Raw genomic sequence first — 19,571 nt, 5'->3', positions numbered from 1 at the left:
AATGGATAACTGTTTAATCCCAGCATGGTCTAGAAGGAAAAGCATTCAGCTGGCTGTGGGAGACTCAACTCTGTCCCCAGTTTGTAGCTGGGTGAGTTTGAGCAAGTTGCCTAACCTCTCTGAGCCTCAATTTTCTTGACTTGAAATAAGAATCATAGCAGCTATTTTCTTTTATTTGCCAGGCGCTGATCTAAGGGCTTTTCATATATAAACTCAATCCTTGTTACTTTGTGAAGTAGATATTTTTTAATATCTATTTTACAGATGAGGAAATGGAGGCATAGAGGAGTTATGTCATTTGCTTCAGGTTGCATGGATTGTAACGCAGAGGCCAAGGTTAGATGTGATTCTGTGTTCTTCCCAGGATGCCATGGAAAGACTGCCTTGCTCTGTTCCCTCACAGAGCTTCTGTTAGGGTCCCACATGTGACAGAGTGCTTGGGGGAGGGAAGACTGTCATCCACTGGGCTCCACTGCCTCTGTTTTATGTGTGTGATATTCATCACTGTGTAAACTGGGATTTTAAGCAGGAAGAAGTAGAGGCTTCCCTGGTAGCTCAGTGGTAGAGAGCTCACCTGCCAATGCAGGAGATGTGGGTTCGATCCCTGGGTTGGGAAGATCCCCTGGAGTAGGAAATGGTAACCCATTCCAGTGTTCTTGCCTGGGAAATCTCACGGACAGAAGAGCCTGGTGGGTTACAGTCCATAGGGTCACAGACACAACTTAGCAATGAGCAAGCGCACACACAGGTAGAGATATGTTGTGATCATGTGTGAGTTCAATATAATCTTCTCCACTTCTGATATTGCTCCTAGAGAGCATTGGAAGTAAATGAGTTTTTCTTCATTGTTTATATGGAAAAATCTTTACTGAGAGTCTCGAGTCTGGGGTCAAGGACTCAGTATAACTTAGGCCTCTTCTATTAGTGTTTCCAGGTGGAGACTGGGAGGGACAGGGCTGGGATGCCCCTGCCAGTTTGGGACTCAATACATTTGGGCCCTGAACTGAGGCTGAAATCCCAAGGACAGTTACTGCTGGAGAGGGCTTTTTGTCTTCCCAGCCAAGAAGCTCAAACTTCAGCTTTTGCAAAAGTAATTTCAAAGGAAACCCAGCAGAGCCTTCAAGAACGTCTTGGCTGAGTGCCGGAGAGACAGTTGATGGCATTCTGCTGTTCCTGAGACCCTGTAAATCTCACACAAGACTCCCTCGAGACGAGCTGTTCTACAAAACCTCTCCAAAATGCCTTCAGTGTGATGTCTGGTTGCATGAATTGATAGATGACCCTTCAGGTTCATTTCCTTCTATGCAGGATATCAGTGAAAACAGAAGCAATGAATTTCTGGTGGGGATTTTTTTTCCTTCTGTGATCTGTTTGGGGTCTAGCTAACTGGAAGCTGTTTGTGAGTCATTGCATTGACTTGCCTCACTATATTTCAAGTTTTAACTGACAGAGAGCTTCACTGGACTGCTCTAATTAAAGCCCTTTTGGGAACACACCAGCTTGAGTGAAGTAGATTTTCCCTCCTCATGGGTTGCAGGAGCCATTAAAGAATTCAAGTGTGTAAAGGAGATGGGATCCTATGGAGGTCGTATCTGAAGTACCGTAGCCTTTCATTTTCAGCCTTGATTTGCTTTTGCTTTTATCAGTTGTGAAATTCTCTTCATTTGACTTTTTTAAGTAGACAGAGGAAAGTGGTTAGATTATCATCGTTGACCCCTTGGAATATTTTCCGTAATGCACAGGAGTTCTGTGAAGGAGAGCTCTGTGGAAGAATAAAGGCCATTTTTTCATTTATTTATTTTTAAATTAATTTTTATTGGAGTACAGTTGCTTTACAGTGTTGTGTTAGCTTCTGCTGTACAAGGGAGTGAATCAGCTCCATGTACGCATATATCCCCTCTTTATTGGATTTCCTTCCCCTCCAGGCCACCACGGAGCAGTGAGCAGGGTTTCCTGCACTGTACAATAGGTTCTCCTTGGTTACCTATTTAATGCAGGTGTGGTCTGTTATCAGCTTTTGCCCCACCCATGTTTGGAGAGGAAGGGGTGTGGAAGTCCACACTTGCTGAAGTCTTAGCATTCCTGGCGGGTAAATACGGGAATAAATGGGTACCCAGAAGCCCCAACAATTTCAATAAGCAAATATGACCTTGATCTGGTTCCTAGCTCTTAGCTTTTTTTCCCCTGGGTCTTAGTTTCCCTATTTGTCGAATAAGTACGCTTGTCTTGAAGAGCAGTTTTCAAACTTGAAAAGTTTATTTAAGCTTTCCTCGAACTCCTTAACACAGAAAACAAGTAACGATGAAGCCCTTCAGATTGAAGGGAGGGAGGGAAGGGGGCAGACTGGGCCATCTTGGTCTTTCCTTCCTTCTTCCTACCTCAACCCCCTGGGTAGACTCCCCCCTCTTGACATCGTTGACATCATAACCCCTCCCATCAAATATCTAGAATTCTTTTTCCAGCCTCTCCTTTCACTCAGCATCTTTACTGTAGTCATTCTGCCCAAAGATAGATGTGAAAATGACTTTATTATTTCATCTCTTCCTGACTGAAATTGCATAGTCCTGTTATAAGTCACTCTGAACTATTCTGTCTTGGAATAATGCATATAAATTTTCATCTCCCCCTTGTATGTTTTGGAAGTATTTGCAGTCATCAATTTATGATGTAGTAAACTCCTCATCACTGTAGTCTTTGAGGCTAGGGTTGGCTTATCAGCTGAAAATTTCACTTATTAAATATTTTATCAAACAAATACCCCTTGAGGACCTAGTATATGCAAAGCACACACGTTTGTCCCAACCTTGCCTAACGGGGAGGACAGACATACATGTAAGCAATTCCTAAGAGAATGACTGGCTTTACCAGCTTAGGTTACAATAAGTCACACTGTCTTTTTTTTTTTTTTTTTTGTCACACTATCTTTTATCATTCAAAGTCATTGCTTTAGTAGGTTAGAAGAGTGGTCAATTTGTCTTTGGTAAAGACAAACCTCCCTACTCTTGTTTTCCTGGGAGCATAACGCACAATCTTGCTTTTAAATATTTTCGTACCTTTTAAAAAGTGTTTCTGACATGTACACAGTGCTTTATTTACTTATTTATGGCTACAACAGTTCTTCATCGCTGCAGGCAGGCTTTCTCTAGTCGCAGAGAGCAGGGGCTACTCTCTAGTTGCGGTGCACAGGCTTCTCACTGCAGTGGCTTCTCCTGTTGCAGAGCGCAGGTTTTCGGTGAGTGGGTTTCAGTACTCGTGGCCCAGGGGCTCAGCAGTTGCAGCTCAAGGGCTTTAGAGCACAGGCTCAGTAGCTGTGATGCTCAGGCTTAGTGGCTCCACGGCATGTGGAATCCTCCCGGACCAGGGATCGAACCCATGTCTCCTACCCACTGCCACCAAGGAAGCCTGTTTTTAAATATTAAGCAAAGACATAAGTTTACTTACAGTCATAGATTTTGCTCCCACTCTGAACTGTATTCCTACTGAAAAGGAGTCCTTCTGGGATAAAGGATGTCCCAGGGCTTCCTGAGACTGTAACACTCTGGTTTGTATTTGGATGCTTACCCATTTCAGACCACGGCTGCTGAACTGGGACGGGCTTCCAGACTCAGCCACACCCTGGGCCAGCACTGGCCTTCCTCATGACTTTCTAGTCTTGGTATTGGGCATTGGTCAACAATCTAGATTCAGTCATCCTCAGCATGAACCCCCCAGGCATCTGCAGTTCCAGACACACTTCAGTGCCTCTAAGGCTAAGGACCCTGTTGGATTTATCTTTGTACACCAGAGCCTACCACAGGGCCTGGGCCACAAACAAAATCCATGATCTTTTGTTCAATCACCTTCAATCACCCCTAAGGGACAAGTAGTAGAGAAAGAACCAACCGATAAAAGATATTCAGGCACGATAAAGAGAGAGAAAAAAAGATGCATTGAAAAAGGGAGTGATTTTAAGAAATGGATGAAGACCAAGGCTGGGTGACAGCCAGGGGTGATGCACCATTTAACAGAGAACAAATGGTTTATCAGGTACCAGCACGAGTAATTTCCTCTTTCTCCCCAGCTCCAAGGTGAGTGTTAGGATAAGGCTTAGCCACTGACTTTTGAGATTGTTCTCTTCTCTGATTATGCTTTGCTCTGATTATGGTCTTACCTCCTTTCTTACATTTTTAAAATGTATTTTTAAACTTTTTGCCTGGGATGGGTCTTTGTTGCTGCAGGCAGGCTTTCTCTAGTTGTGGCGAGCAGGGGCTACCCTTCATTGAGGTGCTAGGGCTTCTCGGCACGGTGACATCTCTTGTGGACCGTGGGCTCTAGGCTGTGGATTCTGTGGTTGTGGTGCACAGGCTTAGCTGTCCTGTGGCATGTGGGATCTTCCCAGATCAGGGAAGAGCTAGTGTCCCTTGCATTGCAAGTTGGATTCTTAACCACTGGACCACCAGGGAAGCCCCTGATGCTTTACATTTTTAAATAGAGACAGAGAGCTTCCAATTAATTCTTGTGGCCCTTTCTCTATCTGCCCATCTATCTGTCTGTGTGTCCTACCGTCAATTAGCCTATGCCAGGCATTATGAAGGTACAGGCCTAAAATAGGCACAGTTACTGCCTTCAAAATTTCAGCATCTAATAAAAGAAAAGGATATTTTCAAGTAACTCTTATGATCCCTATAATAAATGATTTCATATTATAGAAATAAGGACAAAGGGCCAGTGGAATCCAGAGGAAAGAGTGACTTGATTCCTCCTTACAAAACTAAGAACTTTTCACATAATAGGAGGTAGCTGAACATTCCTAGAAGAAAGATGTGGGTGTCGACGGTAGAGATGGGAGAAGTAACTTTCAGTGGAGGCCCCGGAGTGAGATCAGGTTCATGGACAGAAGTGTGTGATGAGTTTAGGAGGAGCTGTCCACTGGACTGGAGAACAGAGTATGGGAAGTCAAATACTGGATTAATGGGCTGAGCCTATGATGTAGAGAGGCCTGAGGAACATTCGTAGGATGTGAATCCAGTGTTTTATTTTAATTAATATGTTTAGGATATGGTGGGCTTCCCTGGTGTTTCAGTGGTAATGAATTTGCCTGCCAAAGCAGGAGATGTGGGTTCTATCCCTGGGTTGGGAAGATCCCCTGGAGAAGGAGATGGCAACCCACTCCAGTATTCTTGTCTGGGAAATCTCAGGGACTAAGGAGCCTGGTGGGCTACAGTCCATAGGATTGCAAAGAGTTGGACACAACTTAGCCACTAAACAGCAATAACAATACGATATAGCACTTCAGTGTTAACAAACAGAATGTTGTATGTTTTATATCATTTGATCTTCATGACAGTTATCTAAGAGAGGCATAACTTATCCTTTAATTTATAGGTGAAGAAACAGGTGCAGAGACTTCTCTGGCAGTCAGGGGTTAAGACTTCATCTTCCTGTGCAAGGGGTGTGTGTTTGATCCCTGCTTGGGGAGCCGAGACTCAGCCTGCCTCACGGCCCAAAAACCAAGACAAACAAACAAAAAACAGAAGCAATATTATAACAAATTCAGTAGACTTTTAAAATGGTCCACATAAAAAAAGGGGGGAAAAAAGGATATAAAAAGAAAAAGAAATTGAGGTGCAGAAAGCTTAAAGATTTGCTCAAGTTTCCATAATTAGCAGGTGGCTGAGCTGATAATCAAAGCCAAGATTTGGATCCCAGAATCTATGTTTTTAAAAAGTGAAGCATTTTGTTGAAGCATATTGTTATTCTTTAGTTGCTAAGTTGTGTCCAACTGTGCAGTGCTGTGAACTGTAGCCCAATAGGATGCTCTGTCCATGGGATTTTCCAGGCAACAGTACTGGAGTAGGTTTTCATTTCCTTCACGAGATAATCTTCCTGTCGCTTGACATATACACGTAAAATACACACACAAATTAAAAATATATGACTTGAAAACTTTCACAAGTGGATAGAGTAAACAGTAATCTCTATTAAGTTAGGGAGGTTTTACATTTTTCAATATTGCGTTTTTCCATCTATGAGCATGGAGTATCCCTTCACTGATCTTTTTTTGTAATTTCTGGTGTAGAAATATTACTCATATTTCTTAGGTTTATTCCCAGGTTTTTAAATTTTTTGATGCTCTTATGATACCTTTTATCTATAATTTTAGTTAATACTTTGTTACTGGTATGGTGGTGGTGGTGGTGGTGGTTTAGTTGCTAAGTCATGTCCAACTCTTTCGACCCCATGGACTGTAGCCCACCAGACTCCTCTGTCCATGGGATTCTCTAGGCAAGAATACTGGAGTGGGTTGCTGTTTCCTTCTCCAGGGGATCTTTCCCATGCAGAATCAAACCCAGGTCTCCTGCATTGCAGGCAGATTCTTTACCAACTGAGCTACGATGGGATCCCCTCGTTATTGGTATGAAGTGAAGTGAAGTGAAGTGAAGTTGCTCAGTCGTGTCCGACTCTTTGTGACTCTGGGGACTGTAGCCTGCCAGGCTCCTCTGTCCATGGGACTCTCCAGGCAAGAATACTGGAGTGGGTTGCCATTTCCTTCTCCAGGGGATCTTCCCGACCCAGGGATCGAACCTAGGTCTCCCGCATTGCAGGCAGACGCTTTAACCTCTGAGCCACCAGGGAAGCCCATTGGTATAGAAAGGTACAATAGATTAAATTGACCTTGTTTCTAGATGACCTACTGAACTCACTTAATAATTCAATAAATCAAACTTTATTTATTTATTTTTTGACTGGCTACGTGGTAGTTCCCCAACCAGGCCCTCAGCCTTGAAAGCAAGGAGTCCTAACCACTGGACTTCAAGGAAATTCTCCACTTATTAATTCAACTAATCAAACTTTATTGAACTGTTAAGAGAGGGCCTCAAGTACAGTGTTGGATAGAAGGACTGATAGCAAACATCTTTCTTTTTTAATTGGAAGATAATTGCCTTAAAGGGTTTGTTGATTTCTGCCTTACAACAATGTGAATCAGCCAGGAGTATACACATGTCCCCGCCCTCCCAGCCCACCCCCATCCCACCCCTCGAGGTTGTCACCATGCGCAGAGTTGCGCTCCCTGGTTGTACGGAAACTCCCCACTGGCCGTCTAGTTTGTATGTGTTAGTGTATATGTTTCAGCACCACTCTCTCAACTTGTCCCACCCTCCTCCTCCACTGCTGTGTTCACAAGTCTGTTCTCTGTGTCTTGATATCAAACATCTTTGCATCCTTTTTTTTAAATCTTAGAGAAAGTCTTTTAATATTTACCATTGATGTGATACTAACTCTAGGATTTAGGTAGATATTCTTTATCATATTAAGGAAGTTCTACGCTCTTCTAGTTTGCAAAGATGGCTTCAGAATGGAGACTAGTTTGCAGGAAGGAGAAAGAATGGATCCAGAAAGGCCAAGTTAGAGTGAGGTCTGGATAAGAGTAGCAGCCGTGTGGCTGTAAGGAGGGAGTGCGAGGGAGGGATGCTCTGGGTTCTCTTTCTCCTCAACGGCTCTGACATGGTAACTGCTCATCTCATAAAAATTTCAAAAGAGAAAAGAGCACTACAGGTTGTCAGAGTTCTCTTTCTCTGGGCATCCCAAATGATGCTCTTTATTATTAGATGTTTTGTGATAAAGATGTGGTCCAATTCATTTAGAAAAATCTGAATACTCTATCACTCTTTTTGGAAAGTCATGATGAAGGTCAGCATATTAAAGGCTCTGAAAATCCTACAAAGGGAGGATTTAATTTAATTATTTTATTTAATATAGCACCCATCCTTCTGTCTTTGAGGTCCATTACATGAGACTCAAAAGGAATTTTAGAGATCCTCTGTTTACCCATTATGGTGTTGAATGATACTTACCTATAACAAAATCTTCATATGTCAGTCTCTTGGTGTTCTTAAGGTTATAACTTTATCTTTCTCTTTCCCTGTTGTGTTCAAAACCATTGAGAAATAGACCCATTTGGCAAATTGGGATCAACATATCACCTTTATTGCTGGCAAAGGTAGATTGGAGGAAGCTGAATGGAGTGGAGTCCAGATTGGTCTTCATATACTTCACTGTGAATCAGAGGGTCTCCTCCACCCAGCTGCATGCAGGGATAAGAATCTGTGCCTCAGTGACTTACTTCCACCTATAGTAGGAACAGAAAGCAGAATACAAATGTTCTGTGGGAAAGCTGACTCAAAGAAGGGGAGATCACATGGGAACAGAAACCTTTAACGTTACCCGAGAGAAACATGCCAACCAGTGGATGCCCTACTGTTATCATTGTGCCAAAAGATACTCAGGGAATAGATGTGGAAAGGAAATTTGCAGGAGTAAAGAAAAGATGGAAGTCTCAAAAGGGTGGGAGCGTGAAGACTGATTTATGCTGGGACATAGGGAGAAACAGATGCTTGTTCTAAATAAGTCTATTTGGGACTTTGTGATTGATCCTTTTATCTTTAGAAGAACAGAGATCAGGCTCTGATTAGCCAGCATATAAAGAGGCTGAAATAAGAAAAATTAACATTTTCTTAGGGACCCAGGAAAGAGAAAGCTTGGGGCCAGGGGAGTCCAGCAGCCCTAAGTATACTGAGTCAATGACATGACCTGCAATATTTGTTTCTCTATTTTCCTTGCTCTCCAACCAACCTGGCCACACACTGATCTTAGCTAGAGAGGAGGAGGAACAGGAGAGGGTGGAGGCCAGTGGCCATGGTTAAAAAGTCTCCTCCAGCCCTTGGAAGATGACCTCAGTAGTGGGCACTCTTGGTGTGCTGCAGGGTGGGTAAGAGGCATGTGAGGAAAAAGTCTCCATTTTCCTGGAACAGACCTACAACAGCACCTCCTACCACTTTGCCCTTGAGTTTTTGGCAAGGGTTTCTGAAGGACTGTCAGAGACTGGCTTAACCCAGGATGGTTCTACCCAATGTGACTCGAGATTACTCCCAAGTCACCCTTGGCTCAGAGAAACCACAGGAGGGAGGATTAATTAGCATCCTTGGAGGGGCATTTCCTAGACTCTGGCAGGTGAAATAGCAAGGTTTTCAGTCACAATCTGTTGAGCTGGTGATATCTGAATCCATTATGATGGCTAATAGGGCTGGAATATACAAAATGAGGACCTCCCAGAGAAACATCCGTTTACCTCAATGAGGTGGGAGATTCCATATTACAGTAGGCAAAAATGGAGTGTTTCCCACCAGATTGGGAATCAGTTCTCCATCTACTGGGGCTTCCCAGGTGGCGCTAGTGGTAAAGAACTTGCCTTCCAATGCAGGAGACATGAGACACGGAGTTCGATCCATGGGTCAGGAAGATCCCCCTGAAAGAGGGCATGGCAACCCATTCCAGTATTCTTGCCTGGAGAATCCCATGGACAAAGGAGCCTGGTGGGCTATAGTCCATGGGGTTGCAAAGATTTTGACATGACCGAAGCGACTTAGCAGGCATGACTGCACCTACTTAGCATGACTTAGCACACACTGCATCTACTCAGGTCATTGCCTGGGACACCTCGGGCCCAATAGAGGACTGACCCTTCTCTCTTAAACTGAAGGACTCAGTTCCATCAAGACTGAGCTGATCCCATGCAGAATTAGAGAAGACAACCAATTCTATGGACTAATTGTTGCGTTGAAGGTTGAGTGGAAGAGGAGTTGAAGTTGGACAATAAAATTCACCCAGCCTACCCAAATAAATTCACTAAGTACTCTAAATTTCCTAAATGGTATTGTTCCCGCTGGTTAAAAAATTATCTTTGAACTTCCTTAAAAAATACAAACCTTGTCTCTGAGAGCACAGCTCATTGGCACTGATAACTTAGCCACAGGAGTTTGAAACCCTGCTGCACTTCAGAATCACCTGGGGAACTAAAAAGACTACTGTGCTTTGGCCCCACTCTGACCAATGAAATCAGACTCCCTGGGATGGGATCTGACCATAGTGTGTGAAAGAGTTTTAGAAGGCCCTTCAACAAGAACCCGATGTACAACCGAAGTTGATCATCGTTGCTCTGAACAAATAGGATGTAATCAGGAGAATAGTAATGGGCAGATCACAGGGAGGGGGAAGAAAAGTTTCAGAGTCACAACAAGGCAGGATGTCATGTGGATTTATATTTTCACAATCTTCTGCAAAACCCACATTATAGCTATTTCTGTATTTGCTGGTTTGCCTTTAATAAATCTATGCCAGTCTTAGAAGTAGGATGAGTATACAGAGAGCATATACCCAAGAAGGTATTTCCAACAGGGAGCTAGAAACTTACTCAAGGCTCTATGGATAACCTCAAAATAGTGATGAAGCTTGGTTTTGTTTTGTTTTTTAAGATAGACCTGATTACCTGCAAACCATTCTTTTGACAAAGGAATTTTATTAAACATTAGTATATTAAATGTATATTTTTCAAATATATATTTTAAAACATCTTTAAGAGTTATATAAAGAAACTCACAAATCAAAAAAAAATATTTTTCTACACTGGATGTTATGATTGTGTTTGGAGGGTGAGGTGCAGAGGTGACCTGAGTCCTCTTAGGTGGGAAGGAGAGTGGGAGGGGCCTGAATTGGTCACACCCACTGATGCAATTAACTTAGTGTTTGGCCTCTTGGCCTGAGCTGCTTTTCTTCTGCACTGAAGGTAGAAAAGATGATTCTAGAAGAGGAATCTGGTGGCACAAGTGGAAAACCACATAGAGACCATGGTTGTGAGCCATTTCCTAATCCCGGCTCCCCTGAGCTGTGTAAAGTAGTTATCTGTAGAACTTTCAACAGTGCACCCTGAGGGTTCACGGAGGTCACACACACAGCACCCCCGTGAGCAAAGCAGAGTGAACTTCATCGCCACTTCCTGCAGAAGAGGAGCCTGGAGCTCAGAGAAGTCCCACGGCCGGCCCCAGAGACATAGTCAGAAAGTGACATAGATGAGACCTGAACTCCAGTGCCCGGCTCCTCTTTCTGTGTGCTGGGCTGGCTGCCTCCCCGCCTGCGTGAGCCCTGGGTCCACATGGAGTGACACCACCTTGAACAGATGAGCAGAAGCGTGCTAAACACATACACTGTTTAATGCTCTCATTGTTTGGACGCAGATATCGGAGTCATGGTAGCTTTCACCCTGAGGAGACCAGGTGGGTATGGACGTTTCTGTGTGTATCTTGACTTATCTTTGGGTGGCCCTGGGAGGAGATTCAATAGACCCTAAGCCAGAGACTTGCATCCTTTTTTGGGAGTGTATGTGGTGGGGTTCCCGTGCTGGAAACCTTGGCACACTGGAGGGGAGTGTGTGATGGCAGCAGCCTTGAAGACTTACCAGGCAATTCTTCCTGAGTTACTGGTTGATCCCAATACATTGGGATCTTCTTCTTTTCAATTTAATTTTATCTGTGTTATAAATATATCTCTTAAATTGAAGTATACTTGCTTTACAATGTTGTGTTAGTTTCTGCTCTACTACAACATGTGTCAGCTATATGTATACATATATCTCCTTCCTCTTGAGCCTCCCTCCCTGAATCCCACCCTTCGTGGCCCCTGACAACCTCTTGTTTGTAAAAATGGGTAATAATAGCATCTGTCTCATGCCTGGTATATTTCGGGGATCCTAAGAGCTAATGTGTATAGCCTGGTATTTCATGGAACATGGTGAGTGTCAAAGTATGTTTAAAAAATTTTAAACTCAGGGGAATACTGTAGAATATTTTCTTATCATCAAGAAAATAATAATCTATAGCACATTTAGGGCTTCCCTGATAGCTCAGTTGGTAAAGAATCAGCCTGCAATGCAAGAGACCCTGGTTCAATTCCTGGGTCGGGAAGATCCACTGGAGAAGGAATAGGCTACACACTTCCTCATTCTTGGGCTTCCCTTGTGGCTAAGCTGGTAAACAGTCCGCCTGCAATGTGGGAGACCTGGGTTCAATCCCTGGGTTGTGAAGATCCCCTGGAGAAGAGAAAGGCTACCCACTCCAGTATTCTGGCCTGGAGAATTCCATGGACTGTATGGTCCATGGGGTCGCAGAGAGCCGTCACGACTGAGCGACTTTCACTTCACTTCATAGCACATTTCGCATTGTCTAAGCATTGTGTCCTTTTTAAACACCACTTGGTGGTTAGATAAGAAATATTGTGTTATATGTGAATGAAACAAGCTCATCTGAGCTAAGCATCCAGCCCCAGATTCTGGCGCTAACAGGCGGGTTCATGCTGGGCCCTGAGCTGGGTTCTGTCTCCAGTTTACCTTCTGCTGCCTGATCTGCCAGCGACTCAACATTTCTGGGTTGGCTGTGTCCTCTCTCTACTCTGGATGTCGTGGGGCTGAGGAGGAGAAATCAACTTTCACACTGAACATCATGCTGGGAGTCTCCTTGAGGACTGACTCGGGGTTCGAGGCAAACAACCTTGTGTGTTTGTGAAACAAATATTAACCCCTTTCCAGAGAGCGGAGTGGGTTGTCAGTTCTTTGGGCATTACTAGAAGGGTTCTGGCTTCCTCTGCAGGGGGTCTGAGCTGTGATCTTCTCAAAACTGATTCTTCCCCCAAATCAATTAAAAATCTCTGAAGGTGGTTCTGGATGTTGGCATATTTGAAACCTCCTAGGTGTATCTAATAGACAGCAGAGTTAAGAGCTCTTGGTTTTAAGGGGTAGGGGTGCCTGTCTCAGGCAGATTCTTTACCACTGAGCCACCAGGAAAGCCCTAAATTTGATATTACATTTAAACGAGTTGCATGAATTTTTTCAGTTTTCTGCTGCATCTAAAAGGTGTTCAGGGAATTCTCTGGTGGTCCAGTGGTTAGGGCTCATGACTCTCACTGCCAAGGGTCTGCATTCAATCCCTGGTCAAGGAAATAAAATCCAGCAAGCTACATGGTGCAGCCAATAAACAAAGTGGGGGGTTGGGGGGTGTTCATACTATACTGTAGTGTGCAAAAGGATTATGTCTTAAAGAATGTATGTACCTTAATTAAAAAATATTTTATTGCTAAAAATAATAGTTTATAGTGAAAAAAGATGCTGAGCGTTCAGTGAGTAATAATCTTTTTTTCTGGTGGAGAGTCTTGTCTCAATGTTGATGGCTGCTGACCACTCTGTCAGGTTGGCGGTTGCTCAAGGTTGGGGAGACTGTGGCAATTTCTTTAAAATAAGACAACAGTGAAGTCTGCCACGTGGATTGCCTCTTCTAAGAGGTGGGACACCTCTCCCTCCTCCCATGCCCATGACAGCAGCCTAAGGCATGCCCCGATTCCTCAGTCCCCAGCTGCCCCGTGGGAGGGTTCAGAACGCTGAGGCCCTCCGTGATGAACACTTCTGCTCCCTAAAGGTGTATTCAGTTTCCTCTGGTAGGTACTCTTATTTATTGGTAGCAACTTCCTGTTACCAAATGGAAATAGCTCAGTCTTCTCATCTGAGAGCTCACTGGCCAGGTTCCCAGGAACATCGCTTCTGCCTCCGTGAAATGATCACAGGCAGTGAGCCTTTGGGGACGACAGTAGCAATTCAGGGTTTGGAAGGCGCTGGCCGTGGTACCTCTGCTGGGTAACTCTCCTTTGAAAACAGGAAAGGAAAAACTATTATTGGAAATTTTCTTCAAGACTTTCAGGAAAGAGGGATTTCCCGGGTGTAGCTAAGGTTCCTGGGAGATGTAAAAGGGTGTTCTTATCACAGCTGATGGCAAATAAAAGTGGGAACAATACCACCTAAAAAAAGAGTATGTTTTAATACTTTCCATATCCTGGACACTGTCCTAGGTATTTTGCTTACTTACCCCTTTTTATTCTTAGAACAATCCTGTGAAGAATGTACCTTGTTATTTATCTCCATTGTACCCTGGAGGAAACTAGCTCCAAGAATTGCTGTGACTTGTCCAATCCACCCATGTCTGGGTGGTTTTGGAGCCTATTATTTCCATTTTACTGTATTTCAGGGTCTCAAAGGATCACTGCCCCCGCCCCCAGGTCCCTTAGGCCAGTCCCCCTTCCCCATTGACATTCGATGTTTGTCTTCTCTATAGCATCCTTTACAAGTGGTTCTCAGGTATCTGCTTGCACACGTCCAGGAACAGGGAACTCACTCCCACCCAGTGCAGTTCATTCACTGTTCAGACAGCACCCACAAGGAAGGCTCCTTAATTCCTCATCTGGATCAAGGCAGGATGTAAAAAGAATAAATAAGCCAATAAGTGAGTGGAGGGGACATCTGTCTCCTAGTTGCTTCTTCTCATTGGTCCTAACTTTATCCTTTCAAATAATGAGAATAACTAACATTTATTGAGCAACTAGTATGTTCCAGGTACTGGGCTAAATGCTTTAGGTTTGTTACCTCATTTACACACAAGGAGCCAGGAGTATAGAGAGGTTAAGTGACCTGTTCAAGGAGGCAGAGATGGGATCAGAACCCAGGGAGTCTGGGTGTGGAGGCCCTAAACTTGGCTACTGCAGTTCACCCCCTCACGAGCCCTAAATATGCCAGTGAAAGGGAAAGATTCCGTGGTTCCTCCACTGTCCTTGTGTTGCCCCAGGACTGCAGGATGCTCCCTGAAAGGGTCTGAACTTTGCTGCTCTCTCCTCCTTTCTGTCCTTGTTCCTCTTCTTCCCTCCTCTATGGGCCACCCCATCAGCCTGCCTGACGCAAGGCCAGGACTTTTTCTGACTTGCCACCCTTCCACGTAGCTCCAGAGAGGCATTCTTTCAGGAGGCCAGCAGAGGGTCAGGATGCTTCTGGCATCAGCTGGAGATAGCAGACTGGGCCCTTTCCTGGGTTGAGAAAAGTGAAAGTGTTAGTCACTGAGTCACGTCTGACTCTTCATGACCCCATGGACTCTAGCCCATCAGACTCCTCTATCCACGGAATTCTTAGGCAGGAATACTTGAGCGGGCAGCCATTCACTTCTCCAGGGGAATCTTCCTGACCCAGGGACTGAACCCAAGTCTCCCTCATTGCAGGCAGATTCTTTACTGGCTGAGCCACCAGGGAAACCCTGAGTTGAGAAGGATGGATCCGTCCATCCCCCAGATGGGTTCCTGCTCTTGGCTCATAATAATAACACTGAGAGTGGCTGACATTCTGGGCATACACCGTGTGTTAGCTGAGCTGCGCACTTGTGGCGTGACCTCAGTAAATCCCAGGGCTGCTTGCCCGTGGAGATGGTCAGAGCTTGGCTGTGGAGAGGGTGTTTTAGTCTGCTCAGGGGCATCAGCAGCCTCAGGCTTCTCAGTGGTTACAGTCTGGGCTCTGAAATCAGGCAGATGTGGCTCCAGGGCTAGCACTGATATTTAGGGGCTGTGTGACCGTGGAAACATTTCTTACTCTCTCTGAGCCTTGGTTGTTCATCTGTAAGACGGGCAGGAGAGGGTTGCTGTGATGATTTAATGATATCATTTGTTTTGAGTGCCTGGCATAGGTGAGTAAAGAGAAATGGAGGCGAAAACAGCTAGTGCTTTTAACTGTGGTTCTAGGTGGATCTCCTGATTTCTGTTCAGGTGGGACTTTCGTGGTTTTGGCAAAAGTAGACCTATCTGGAGAGTGTGTTGGGTCATCCTGACACGTGTGGGTTTTATTTTTTTTGGTTGTGCTGCACAGCTTGTGGGATCTTAGTTCCCCAACCAGGGATCGAACCTGGGCCCCAGTAGTGACAGTGCTGAGTCTTAACCACTGAACCACTGGGAATTCCCTTGACACTTGTCTTTTGATGCCCTTCCAGGGTGGATGAGGAGGATGGTCAGCTTCCAGAAAAACTCAGAGAGTGTGTGTGTGTGTGTGTGTGTGTGTGTGTGTGTGTGTTTATTTTCTCTTAACATGTCTGAATGAGCCAAAGTTGCTATTGCTGTATTGTTTAGTTTTTCTTCCTTTTTTTTCCCCCCCCAGAAAAGGAATGTTTGGGCTAAAACTGAAGAAGAAGAAGAATAAAGCAGAGAAGGGGTTAATCCTAGCCAACAAAGGTGCCCAAGGTGAGGCTTTTGGGGGTTGGGGAGGGACCACTACCCTGGGGCCTGCAGGTCTCCAGAGTTGACCCCTACTTGGCTGAAAAGTGGGTTCACTCTCCGTGGGAGTGAGGTGGGAACTGTGTCTGGGTCTTCGAACCCTGCCAACCCCAAGTGTGCACCCACGGCGATCCCCATCGGTGCTGGGTCATCTGGTCGCTGAGCCAAACGGATGGGTGGACACCTGCTGGGCCATGAAAGGGCCCCCAGGGAGGCAGTGACAGAAGAATTCAGGCTCCCAGCTCTGTTCTGATTTGCTCTGTGCCCCAGAATAAATCACGCAGCATCTCCAAGTCCCAGCCTCTCCCTTTGGTAAGTGTTTGGAGTATGGGCTCAGCTGACCGTGGGAGTCATGGAGAGAAGCAAGTGAGATGATGAAAATCAGCGGGAGGGCAGCAGCTGCTCTGGGGAAGGCTTTCCATCCACGGACTCATTTAACCCCTCCATCATCCTGCCAGAAAGTGCGGTCATCCCAGTTTCACAAATGAGGTCGCCGAGATGCAGTGAGAGGACGTGAAGTGTGGAAAAGACCAGCTGCAGGATTGCAGGGCTAAGTGGAAAAACCAAAATGCAAAGCCATTGTCAAGAACTTATTAAGAATAGCTGGATGGGGATTGCAGAGCACTAAGCCAAGGAGTTATTACAGGGCTCATCACAGGGCTCAGCAGGCTGCACAGACCCATGAAGCCGGCCTTGAGGGTGCGGGGCGCAGAGCCAGGAAGCAGCAGCACTGGGATGCAAGTCCAGACTCTCCGATATTCTACACTTAGAACGGGCTACTTGTTTCTCCAAAAGCAGAAAATCCCAAGTTACAAGGTGACCCGTGGCGGTGGAGGCCAGGCCCCGAATCAGGGAGACAGTCAAATGTATTGAATCAAAGAGGATCAACCGCTTCCAGTGGACAGGTCTGGGGCGATGCCTGGAGACTTCTGCTGGGTGGCCCTGACAACAGCCAGTTCAAAGCCAGCTTTCTGGACTGTTTCTAAACCAAAATGGTACAGTGGGTCTGCTTTATTTTCGCTCTCCTTGTCTCCTCGGAGGGATCCACCATTTACCCTTCACTGCTGTCTCCTGCAGGTGGCCTGTAGCCTTATCTCTGCCCTCCCCCACTCCAACTCCACTCCTCACTCTCATGTAAAACCCAATCTTACACAAGAAAAATATGGGGACTCATCACACTGAAGTGCTAATAATAATAATGATTAAGTCATCCTTGGATGGGACAGGAGAGGCATCACATTTTAAGTGGAGACAAGGTTTAAAGCTCAAGAGAAGCACTTGCCTATTGGGTGAAATAGAAGGTATCAGGGAGTGGGTAGAAAAGACTCTAGGGTCTTTTCTGATGTCCTTGAAATTACAACCCTAAGTAGGACCCTGCAGTAGTCCTGGAGGTACAAGGTTGAAAAACAGTTCCTTTCTTCAAGGACCATATGAAAAATAACATCTCTGACACATTGAATAAGCCCCTTCTGCTTTTGACTTGACATACATCATTCATGACTCTGAAATGTAGATTCTTTTGACCCCATATTATAAGAGGTTCAGAGAGGGTAAGTGCTTGCTCAAGGTCACACAAGGTCACACAACCAGACGGAGAAACTGGCTTCTGAGGCTGGGTTGGTCTTACACCAGAGCCCAAGCTTTCCTGCCCCATGGGTCAGCCTCCAGTGAGGAGCCTTTACTGCTTGTGCAGCAGGGAAAGAATAAGCTGGTAGAGATTTAGGGCAGCTGACCAGAGGCATTTCAGAGGACCCGGCGCCCATGGCTCATTCTAATTAGAGTCTTCAGCCCACAAAGCAAACAGGGCAAAGAGGAATCAGGCCTCTCCTGGAAAGTAAATAGTGTCCATCCTGCTGGCCAGGGCCTGACCCTGCAGACTGACAAAACAAAGTCTATGGACCTGAGTACAAGTTGGTCTTTCCTTCTTGGCATGACTGGGGAGGTTAGGACTTCTCTGGTGAAATGTTTAGCGATTCTCAAAGTCTGTGGCTCTTACATCTGTGTATTTTGAGACCTGATAGCTATGCCTTAATTTTGTAAAATTCCAGGTACCTTGACCCAACCTTCATTAGGGCTTCCCAGGTGGCTCAGTGGTAAAGAACCTGCCTGCCAATGCAGGAGACAAAAGAGATGTGGGTCTGATCCCCGAGTCGGAAGACCTCTGGAGGAGGAAATGGCTACCCTCTCCAGTATTCTTGCCTGGGAAATCCCATGGACAGAGGAGCCTGGCAGTCTGCAATCCATGGGGTCTCAAAGAGCTGGGACACAACTGAGCTTGTAACATGAGCACGTACCCATTAATTAGTTACCCAATGAGTAGTTGTTGGGTACCTTCCACAATCATCATTCATTCAACAAATATCAATGGCATGTCTCCTAAGTGTCAGGTGTTGCACCAGATTCTGGGTATATAGTGGTGACACTGGATAGTTTAGAGGGAGGACAGTGCTGTGGGGAACTCTTGCACTTGTCTCAGATCTATTCTCCACCCTTGTTCATCTGTTCTCAGTTCTAGGAGGCTGACCCCGTTGGATACATGACCCAACTCACTTCCCCAGTGGGGCACTCCAGCAGGAGGTCTGGGGGAGGGAGAAAAGGGAGGTCAGGGTGTATCCCCCAACTGGTGGATGGTCGTCCCTCCTTCTAGGGAAGCCCACGGGACCTGACCTCCTCTCTTCTCAGGTGCTAGTAACTATTCCCTCTCCTCATCTGGAGGGTCCCCAAGTGGTGTCAGCTTGGCTGCCTTGGGCTCCAGGAGGGTCTCCAAGTGGTATCAGCTTGGCTGCCTTGGGATCCAGATATCTCTACAATCCTTTGTAATTTTTCTACACCCACACCTTTGTAAAAAGTCTTCAGAACATCCTGTCCTGGTTGGACCATCTGTTACCCATGGGGGCCCTGGTGAGGAAACTGCCTTACAAGTGGAGAAAAGTGCTAAAAAGAAAACAGACCATGTGCTTAAGTGGAGCCCATTGGGGGATTTCTTTAAGCGTGGTTTGAGAGGGGCTCCTGGGGGGAAATATTTAAGTTACAACATCGAGGATGAGTGGGAGCCCACCAGGGCAGGGAGAGCAACTCAGGCAGAGCAGCCTGAGAAGAAAAACTCCAAGCAGGAGGTGACTTGTTAGAAGGGAAGGGAGTGAGTAACTAGAAAGCAATGAGGGCTGGGCCAGAGGGGCAGGTGGCCCAGGAGGAGACGGCAGTCAGGTAGGTAGGGAATTAGAGTCCTGTGCAGACTTCAGACATATTCTAAGTGCAGTTTTTCAAAAGAGGGGTTTTCAAAAGAGAAACATAATTTTTTTTTTTTAAAGAAGGTTACAGTGGATGTTGCTTGGTTACTTGATTGGAGAGGACACAGTATTTCAGTGAATGAAAGAATGAGTGAGTGAATGAATGAATGAAGGAGTGAATGAATGAAAGAATGAGTGAGTGAATGAATGAATGAAGGAGTGAATGAATGAAAGAATGAGTGAGTGAATGGATGAATGAAGGAGTGAATGAATGGATGAGTGAGTGAATGAATGAAGGAGTGAATGAATGAAGGAGTGAGTGAGTGAATGAATGGGTGAGTGAGTGAGTGAGTGAATGAATGAGTGAATGAATGTTGGCTATGGATGAAGCTTCAGCTGACT

The 19,571-nt window shown here is 45.4% G+C and overlaps 1 protein-coding gene and 1 non-coding gene across 2 annotated transcripts in view; one reads left to right on the top strand and one right to left on the bottom strand.

Annotated features, from left to right (window-relative positions):
* Positions 1-19,571, top strand: part of FER1L6 (fer-1 like family member 6) — a 165,328-nt gene that overhangs the window by 23,004 nt on the left and 122,753 nt on the right. The window contains exon 2 of the mRNA XM_020891147.2: positions 15,824-15,906. Within this exon, the coding sequence (XP_020746806.2) occupies positions 15,824-15,906 (83 nt within the window). The remainder of the gene's footprint in view (positions 1-15,823; positions 15,907-19,571) is intronic.
* Positions 15,554-15,625, bottom strand: TRNAD-GUC (transfer RNA aspartic acid (anticodon GUC)). The gene has a single exon. It is a non-coding gene; the product is annotated as a tRNA-Asp (tRNA).

This window comes from Odocoileus virginianus, chromosome 15 (genome assembly GCF_023699985.2).
Source record: "Odocoileus virginianus isolate 20LAN1187 ecotype Illinois chromosome 15, Ovbor_1.2, whole genome shotgun sequence".
Lineage (NCBI taxonomy): Eukaryota > Metazoa > Chordata > Mammalia > Artiodactyla > Cervidae > Odocoileus > Odocoileus virginianus.
Note: the sequence above shows the minus strand (reverse complement) of the source record. Positions and strands in the feature narration are given on the sequence as shown.